The 9,747-nt window shown below is 52.8% G+C and overlaps 1 protein-coding gene across 1 annotated transcript; it reads right to left on the minus strand.

Annotated features, from left to right (window-relative positions):
- Positions 1 to 3,652: 3,652 nt before the first annotated feature.
- On the minus strand, positions 3,653 to 9,442 carry LOC133339252 (zinc finger protein 771-like). Its single transcript, XM_061547397.1, has 3 exons — positions 9,358 to 9,442; positions 3,947 to 5,270; positions 3,653 to 3,812 (listed from the first exon to the last, which is right to left on the minus strand). Exons 2-3 carry the CDS (start codon positions 5,011 to 5,013, stop codon positions 3,653 to 3,655), a joined length of 1,227 nt encoding a protein of 408 aa, XP_061403381.1. The 5' UTR covers positions 5,014 to 5,270; positions 9,358 to 9,442.
- Between the last annotated feature and the right edge of the window lie 305 nt (positions 9,443 to 9,747).

Raw genomic sequence — 9,747 nt, forward strand, 5'->3', positions numbered from 1 at the left:
CTGTGTACCTAGGCTGTGTATCTAGGCTGTAACAGAGTATCAGGACTGTTGGAGTGTTGTATTATAATAAAGAAGTTACCTCTACAAGTGTCTCCGGAACCCATTACACAGTAATTGGCACATCTTTACAACAGTGGGTGGCAGGGTTTGATTGATGTTGATTGGCTGTGGCTCTGCTGTCATCCACTCGGTGGGCAGTCTTCTGCGCGGGAGTAGGAAAGTGACTGAGCACGCGCATCGGTCGTTTTCGTTCATTAACAGACTACATTTTCTTAACTTAAACATAATTTACACTAAATGTTAGTGTTGTTTTGGCACAGATGTCCGCAAAAAATCGAAGTGTTTGGATTATCCGCGATTTTGCAATATCCGCGGATGTCCTCCCCGTCATTAGCGTGGATAATCGTGAGTCTACCGTATCAATAGCTGGGCTTAAGCCAGTTCTATATCTGTACGGTCTTCTTGGTTCTATCGGTAAAGTCACGTAGAAGGGAAATAATAAAATTAAATAAACATTAAATACAATTCTCACGACGTTTCGGCCACAACGCAAGCAGCCGTCCTCAGGTGAAGAACAGGTCTGTCGGGAAGACAGCGTCTGTCTTTCCGACAGAACCAAGAAGATGAATCCCTGCAGTCACGAAAGCTTTAAATCGAAATGTATCTGTACGGTGTCCAGGGGGCTCTCCAATGTGGACCTCGTTTCGCACTCACATTGTCGACTGTTTGCTGAAAAGGCACAAGGCGCCACGGTGGCGAGATGTTAACTGCCTCGCCCGGTCTACGGGAGGTCGTGGGTTCAATCCCGACCCCTGACCGCCCGCTGTTTGTTTGGAGTCCCATCTTAAAGGTGCATTGCAAAATTATAATACTCCGATTGATGCTCCTACTGCTGTTGTGGAGTGACTCATGCAGCCAGCTATGGCTGCAGGGTTTTGGTAGTACATGTTGTTTATGTCGTTTATTGTGAAAATTCCGTCACAGTTCCTATGATCGCTGTTTCACTGGTTTCATGGCTTTATTTTGGTGATTTCGAAAAGTGTATTGGTTTAGCCATTGCTCTGTATAAATGTTATAAACTATATTTTATCTCGGGTGAAAAAGGTAAACTTTTGATCGTCTTGGAACAAATTAAGCCCGTTAACTTGCATTTCCTATATTCCATAAACGATCATTTCAATGGACGATGGTTTTCGTGGAACCAATTATTATCGTGAACCGAGCGAACCGCTGTTTAACGTAACGACGGACAAATAACGGGGCCTTTTCTCCCACGGGAACACGACGTGTTCAATGGATCGATCGCGCGCGTGACGGCAGAGCACCTGAACAGTCGGTCGCGAGCGCTACACATCACCGGCGTTCTCACACTTCTTCGGTGCGCCATGGGGGCATTTTAGCTCGACGTGCACGTGAAAGAAACGTGCAAGAAATGAGTAGCTCAGGCTAAAGAGACGGATGGCTTCTTAAGGGGTTGACGGGGAAGTTAGCAGCACGGCTGCTCGCGATATCGTTACACGGCGGGTCAATCCAAAATGTCTCGTCAATAGGACCCTTACGGGAGGCGGATCCGTCAATCGAAATACAGGTGTATCAAAATGATAGACCCAATTTCAAAGCAGTATATTTCACGATGGCAACACGTTACAATTACACAAAAAGTTACAAACGGTTTAATGAGTCACTATGGGAACCTCATTTGCCAGTAAAAATATGATAATTGTTTTTTTACCCTTCTATCTGGCAACAAAACTGACACCTTTTTACAAGGAGTCATGTTTGCATAGACCGCAATACCTGCAGTCATAATACAAACAAAAGACAGTTTAATGAGTCATCAAGTTTTACTAACCATTTTATAAATGCTCTATGTGCCCCCTCCACCTGCGGTACGGACAACATCAAGACGATAGTTGAATTCGTCCCAAACGCCTCTCAAAGCGTCTCCTTCCACTGAAGTCACCGCTGCCGTGATTCTGTTCATGAAGTCATCCAGATGAGTCGCTAACGGTGGCACAAAAACATCACGGTCTTTGACGTATCCCCACAAGAAAAAGTCGCAGGGTGTGGTGACGTCTGGGGGTGATCTTGGGGGCCAAGAGTGTAGCGCCAAGTCTTGGGGTCCCGTGCGACCTGTCCAACATTGAGGCGGAGTGTCCTGCGAATGACTGAGGCTGGGGGCTGTTTGTGCGCTGGGAGAGGCATCTCGCGGTACTCATTTAAAACTCTACGATTCTAGATTTGAAGCTTTCGTGACTGCAAGGATTCATATTCTTAGGTTTTTTCGGTAAAGTCACATAGGTAAAACATTAAAATTAATAAAAGTAAAATAAAATAAAAATCACGACGTTTCGGAGGCAACACAAGTCTCCGTAATCAGGTGGAACCGTCATAGCCACGACAGCTGTATCACGTGACTTACTTGACCCACTAACCCAACCACCCACTCACTCACCCACTCACTCATTCACCCACTCACTCATTCACCCACTCACCCACTCGCCCACCCACTCACCCACCATCACAGCCACGACAGCTGTATCAAGTGATACACTTGATACAGCTGTCGTGGCTGTGACGGTTCCACCTGAAGACGGAAGCTTGTGTTGCCTCCGAAACGTCGTGATTTTTATTTTATTTTTATTTTACTTTTATTAATTTAAATTTTTTACCTACGTGACTTTACCGGGAAAACCTAAGAATATTAAACTCTATGCCCCGCCCTCTCTCTATGCCCCGCCCTCTCTATGCCCCGCCCTTTCAAGTGGTAAGAGTTTCATTCATGGGCGGTTCGTGTTGCAGATATATAGCAATTTCAAATCGGGTCCAGCCGCGACCCTGACGTGTTCTCAGCCGTACAAATGGGCGTTGCACAGCAGAGGTCGCAATCGGGTACCCAATACCCGTACCCCCTACCCGATACCCGGCTACCCGTACCCAGCCGGGTATCGGGTAGGGTACGGGTACCCGTTTGCGACCCTGGTGCGGCCGGGTAAGGAATCAAAACCCGTTTGCGACCTCTGTTGCACAGTTAAGAAGCCGATGACGATGATGACAATGAAGTGTGGGTTACAGCCCCACTCTTGTTTGATGTACATCTCGTCAGCGTGGAAGAGTAGGCCAAATACCCTCAAATAACCCCCGAGAGCGTTGTCCCCGAAACTCGATCTTGAGTTGGCAATTCTGGAAAACTTGCCTCTGGGAATGTTTCCATGATTTAAAAGCGACAAACTCATTTTGTTTTTATCATTTTCCCTCCACCTTCATGGCGCCTGGCATCTTTCTCCTGATCATATCCTCCTCCTCATCTTCCACCTCCTCATCCTCCTCATCTTCCACCTTCACCTTAACAACACTTGTGTAGACCTCATGATGACCATCATCAACATCATCAACATCATCAACATCATCATCATCGTCGTCGCTGTCTCTTCTCTCCTGCTTCACGATCAACAAGGGCCCCAGGGGCCAATGCTCGTCTCCGTGGCGACCGTCGTCACCGCCGTTTCCATGACGACCGTCGTCACCGCCGTCTCCGTGGCGACCGTCGTGGTTGCTGGGTCTCTCCTCTCCCGTCTCCAGCTTGACGACGGAGAATCCCAAGTGGGGACTCTCGCTCCCACAGCCCTCGGACGCCGCCATTCCTGCCTCTTCACCCGGCCACAGTCCAGAGCCGCAGGTTTTGACCGCCGCTACCGACGATGATGCTGCTAACGACGTCGAAGCCGCCGCGGTCGATTCCGCTACCGACGACGCAGCCGCCACAGCTGATGCCGCAGATGATGCCGCAGATGATGCCGCAGATGATGCCGCTACGGACGACGCGACCGTTTCTGCCGCGGCGGATCTCCCCCGGCGTTCCGCCTCCCCCCCCTCCTCCACCCCCTCCCCCTCCTCTTCCATCCCCTCCCCCCCCTCCCCACGGCCGTTAACCGCGGCCTCCCGCCGGTGAACCTCCCGGTGCTTCTTGAGCGAGGCCGCGTGGGCGAACGCCCGGCCGCACTCAGCGCAGCCGAAGGGCTTCTCCCCGGCGTGGGTGCGGCGGTGTCCCCGGAGGTCCCCCGACTGGCCGAACCGACGTCCGCAGTCCTCGCACTCGTACGGCCGTTCCCCGGTGTGGATGCGGCGGTGCCGGCGGAGGCAGCCGGCCTCGGCAAACCCGCGTCCGCAGTCCTGGCACTCGTAGGGCCTCTCCCCGGTGTGAGTGCGGCGGTGGCGGCGGAGGGCGCCCGACTCGGCGAACGCCGCCCCGCACGCCGCGCACGAGTAGGGCCGCTCGCCCGTGTGGGTGCGGCGGTGGCCCCGCAGGTGGCCCGAGGTGGCGAAGCGGCGGCCGCAGTCGCCGCAGCGGTGAGGCCGCTCGCCGCTGTGCGTCCGGCCGTGGCGGGACAGGTCGCCCGACGTCGCGAAGCGGCGGCCGCACTCGCCGCAGCCGTGGGGCCGCTCGCCGCCGTGGGTCCGGCGGTGGTTGCGGAGGGTGCCGCTCTCGGCGAACGACTTGCCGCATTCGGGGCAGGCGAACGGCTTCTCGCCGGTGTGCGAGCGCAGGTGGCGCCGCAGGTGGCCGCTCTCGGCGTAGGCCTTGCCGCAGCGGGGGCAGGCGTGGGGACGCTCGCCCGAGTGGGTGCGGCGGTGCTTGCCGAGGGAGCCCGACTCGGCGAACGACTTGCCGCAGGCCGGGCAGGCGTAGGGGCGCTCCCCGGTGTGCGTGCGCTCGTGGTTGCGGAGGCTCCCGGCGCGGTCCGTGCCGTACGGGCACATGGAGCACAGGTGGCGCTTGGCGCCCGGACGGTCGGCGGTGGTGGTGGCGGCGGTGGTGGTGGTGTCGGCGGTGGTGGTGGTGTCGGTGGTGGTGTCGGTGGTGGTGGCGGTGGTGGTGGCGGTGGTGGTGGCGGTGGTGTCGGTGGTGGTGTCGGTGGTGGTGGTGGTGTCGGTGGTGGCAGTGGCGGTGGTGGTGGTGGTGTCGGTGGCCGGACGCTCCATTGGTTGGATGGGGTGGGTGGTGGTGGACATCCGGTAGAACTGAGGGGTGACAACGGTGGTGGAGGAGGAGTTGCCTAGCAACGGAGGAGTTGCTTAGCAACAGAGGAGTTGATTCGCGATGGATGAGTTGCCCAGCAATGGAGGAGTTGCCTAGCAACAGAGGAGTTGATTCGCGATGGATGAGTTGCCCAGCAATGGAGGAGTTGCCTAGCAACAGAGGAGTTGCCTAGCAACGGAGGAGCTGCCCGGCGATGGATGAGGAGTAACGGCCCGGCGATGGAGTTGCCCTACCAACGGAGGAACAACGATTGGGCGTCAGCACGACAACTGCTGGACATCTGTTAACAAAGAGCTTTACAGCTCACCGGGTTTGTCCCCAATATGAATAACAAACATTCTGATGTTGAGGAAGTCACTGGGGGCTGGGCAGAGACACAGAGACACAGAGAGACGGAGACACAGAGACACAGAGAGACACAGCGAGACAGAGACAGAGAGACAGAGAGACACAGAGACAGAGACACACAGAGACAGAGAGACACAGAGAGACAGAGAGACACAGAGAGACACAGAGAGACAGAGAGACACAGAGACAGAGAAAGACAAAGACACAGAGAGACAGAGACACACAAAGACAGACACAGAGATACAGAGACAGAGACACAGAGACACAGAGAGACCGAGAGAAACAGATAGACACAGAGACACACAGAGACACAAAGACACAGAGACACACAGAGACACACACAGAGACACACAGAGACACACAGAGAGACACAGAGAGACAGAGACGCTGAAAATTATCTTCACAGCTGCCCTTTCTCGTCTCTACTATAAAACTAAACTATTTGTTTTATCTTACCAGGTCAGGACTCGCTAATGTGTCGCACTTTTGTCAGACGCGGCCTGGACTATCACCTGCAGTGACAGCAGCTCAAGTGTCTGACATCGCCACCACCATCATCATCGCGTGGAGATTCATAGCAGAAGCCAAATACTCTAAACGGGTGTTTCTACAGACTTCTAGAGATCCACAGAGACCCACATAGACCCATACTCATAGAGACCCACAGAGACCCATACTCATAGAGACCCACAGAGACCCACACAGACACACAGAGACCCATACTCATAGAGACCCACAGAGACCCACACAGACACACAGAGACCCACAGAGACCCACACAGACACACAGAGACCCATACAGACCCATACTCAGAGACCCACAGAGACCCATACTCATAGAGACCCACAGAGACACACAGAGACCCACAGAGACCCACACAGACACACAGAGACCCATACAGACCCATACTCAGAGACCCACAGAGACCCATACTCATAGAGATCAAAAGAAACCCAGAGAGACCCATACTAAAACACACACAACATACTCACACAACATCCATAGAGTACATTACACACTACACAACATACACACAACATGCACAGCACATTGCAACTACACAATACACACACAACATGCGTACAGCATTGTGCAAAGAATACATGATACACTTCACCCACACACAACAACCGTCATTCGCCACTAAGTGGCGGTGACGTCACCACGACGCTTGTGCCAGGCCATGTGCACGTTGAGGCCACGTGAAGTGTCGAACGCCCGCTGGCAGGAGGTCACGGGGCAGACCCAGCAGGTGCCACGGGTCGACTGACCGAGATGACCGAGATGACTGGCTGATGCACCACCTGTGCCCCCTACTGTGCCAACTTGCTGTGCTTTAGTCACCCAGCGCTCCGCTCGTTGTTGTGAGCGTCGCTCCTCCCCCCTCTGTTGTTGTTGGAGGGTGACTGCCTCCAACTGCCCAGTAGCATCCTTCACGAGCCTCCTCCACAGAGGCCGATCTTGACACCGCTGGTACCAGTCATCGGCAAGTCCACTCAGCTCCACGTCCTCCTGTACCACTCCATCTCTTCTCCAGCCCGTGCCACACCCATTTAGCCCCCTCGATCCGGCCGAACAAAAGCTATTTAGGCATGCGGTGACTGGGCATGCAGGCTACATGGCCCAGCCAACGCAGCCTTGCCTGCCGGAGGAGCTCACCAATGGGACTTTGTCCAGATCTTTCAAGGATTTGTGAGCTCCGCACACAATCCAGACTGGTTAAACCCAGGACTGATCTTAGGCAGGCCAGCCTAAATGTTTCTAACCGGCGAAGATGTTCCATTAGGGGGGTCCACGTTTCGCAAGCGTAGAGAAGGGAGGGAATGACCGTGGCCGAGAAGACCTGAAGCTTCGTGCGGAGCGACAGACCAGGTAGCTTCCACACAGCGTTACGCAACCGATGAAAAGATATTGCCGCTCGACTGATTCGGTGTGAGACCTCTGCTGATAAACTGGAGCCGGTCATGAGCACACTGCCCAGGTATGGGAAACTCTCCACTCTCTCCACAACTGCCCTATCACCAATTGGGAGTTGTGGGAGTGGAGTATCCGATGGTACAAAATACCCAGGCAGGTGCTTAGTTTTGGTGGGGCCCCACCTCTTAGTGGCAAGCTCCAGGTTCAGCAGCAGCGCCTCCAACTCCTCCTCTGAGTGAGCAGCAATCACCAAATCATCGGCATACATAACATGTTTTTACACTATGGGAACCTCATTTGCCAGTAAAAATATAATTGTTTTTTTACCCTTCTATCTGGCAACAAAACTGACACCTTTCTACAAGGAGTCATGTTTGCATAGACCGCAATACCTGCAGTCATAATACAAACAAAAGACATAACTCTGATAATGTGCACTGTCCTTGAAGTTGATTGGTCCACACCCGAGACAGCTTTCCTTAGAGCGTACGCCTTTTGGCGTCATCTGGTCCAACCCATGTGAGACTAGGCTCTAAGGAAAGCTGTCTCGGGTGTGGACCAATCAACTTCAAGGACAGTGCATACATTATCAGAGTTATGTTCTTTAGTTTGTATTATGGCTGCAGGTATTGCGGTCTATGCAAACATGACTCCTTGTAAAAAGGTGTCAGTTTTGTAGCCAGATAGAAGGGTAAAAAACCAATTATCATACGTAACATGGTTGACCAATAGGGAGCCATTCGTTAACTGCACCTGGGCATCGATCAGCCTCCCATTCTATCTGTACCACACAACACACGTACAACATGCATACAACATGCACACACTAAACACACACAGGAGTGGTTAGTAGTGGACAAGGTGTGTAATTGTTTTATTTATAATTATATATCATTAGTGATTTGTTTAAGACTCTCTGTTTGTGTCTCTGTGTCTCTCTGTGTCTGTGTGACTCTGTCTGTGTCTCTGTCTGTGTCTCTCTGTGTCTCTCTGTGTCTCCGTCTCTCTGTGTCTCTCTATATCTGTCTCTCTGTGTCTGTGTCTCTGTGTCTCTCTGTGTCTCTGTATGTCTCTCTGTGTCTCTGTATTTCTGTCTCTCTCTGTGTCTTCGTCTCTCTGTGTCTCTCTCTGTGTCTTCGTCTCTCTGTGTCTCTCTCTGTGTCTCCGTCTCTCTGTGTCTCTGTGTCTCTCTGTCTCTGTGTTTGTGTGTCTCTCTGTGTCTGTGTCTCTGTGTGTCTGTCTCTCTGTGTCTGTGTGTCTCTGTGTCTCTGTCTGTCTCTGTGTCCCACTCACCCTGTGTCTCTCTCTCTCTGTGTCTCTGTCTCTCTGTGTCTGTGTGACTCTGTCTCCCTGTGTCTCTCTGTGTCTGTGTGTCTCTCTCTCTCTGTGTGTCTGTGTCTATGTGTCTCTGTCTGTCTCTGTCTCCAACTCACCCTGTGTCTCTCTCTCTGTGTCTCCGTGTGTCTCTCTGTGTCTCTGTGTCTCTCTGTGTCTCTGTGTCTCTCTGTGTCTGTGTCTCTGTGTCTCTGTCTGTTTCTCTCTCCCACTCACCCTGTGTCTCTCTCTCTGTGTCTCTGTCTCTCTCTGTCTCCCACTCACCCCGAGTCTCTCTCTCTGTGTCTGTCTCTGTGTGTCTCTGTCTGTCTCTGTGTCTCTCTGTCTCTCTGTGTCTGTGTCTCTCTGTGTCTCTCTCTCTGTCTCTGTGTGTCTCTGTCTGTCTCTGTGTCCCACTCACCCTGTGTCTCTCTCTCTGTGTCTGTGTCTCTGTCTGTCTCTGTGTGTTTCTGTGTGTCTCTGTGTCCCACTCACCCTGTGTCTCTGTGTGTCTCTGTGTCTCTGTGTGTGTCTCTGTGTCTCTGTGTGTCTCTGTGTGTCTCTGTGTGTCTCTGTCTGTGTGTCTCTGTGTGTCTCTGTGTCCCACTCACCCTGTGTCTCTGTGTGTCTCTGTGTGTCTCTGTGTCTCTGTGTGTCTCTGTGTCTCTCTGTGTGTCTCTGTGTCTCTCTGTGTGTCTCTGTCTGTGTGTCTGTGTGTCTCTGTGTGTCCCACTCACCCGAGTCTCGGAGTCTTCATTGTGGCCGAGTCGAGAGTTCTGGCTCTGAGCGTGACGTCATCATCCCGCGCGTTACACTCGGAAGTGACGTCATCCCGCTTTTTCACTGGAAATAACGTCACGCGCTCTTCGCGTCCCCGACGAATGACGTCACCCACGCGTGTAAACTCATGGGCGAGGAAGCCTACGTCATCCTCTTGTTGACGGTGGCGTGACGTCACCGACTTTGTACGCAATCCCGAGAGTGACGTCACCTTCTCCCGCAATTACACTCTAAAATGACGTCACCGCAACTTGCACAGCTGCTGGCGTCACCACCACGTGGACTTTAATAACAGAACCAATCTCTCTCTAGCGCCGCTGCCTCTCTAACGCGAGCACTCACGTTTG

The sequence above is a fragment of the Lethenteron reissneri genome, unplaced genomic scaffold (genome assembly GCF_015708825.2).
Source record: "Lethenteron reissneri isolate LAM-NWPU_2019-01 unplaced genomic scaffold, ASM1570882v1 scaffold_170, whole genome shotgun sequence".
NCBI classification, from domain to species: Eukaryota; Metazoa; Chordata; class Hyperoartia; order Petromyzontiformes; family Petromyzontidae; genus Lethenteron; species Lethenteron reissneri.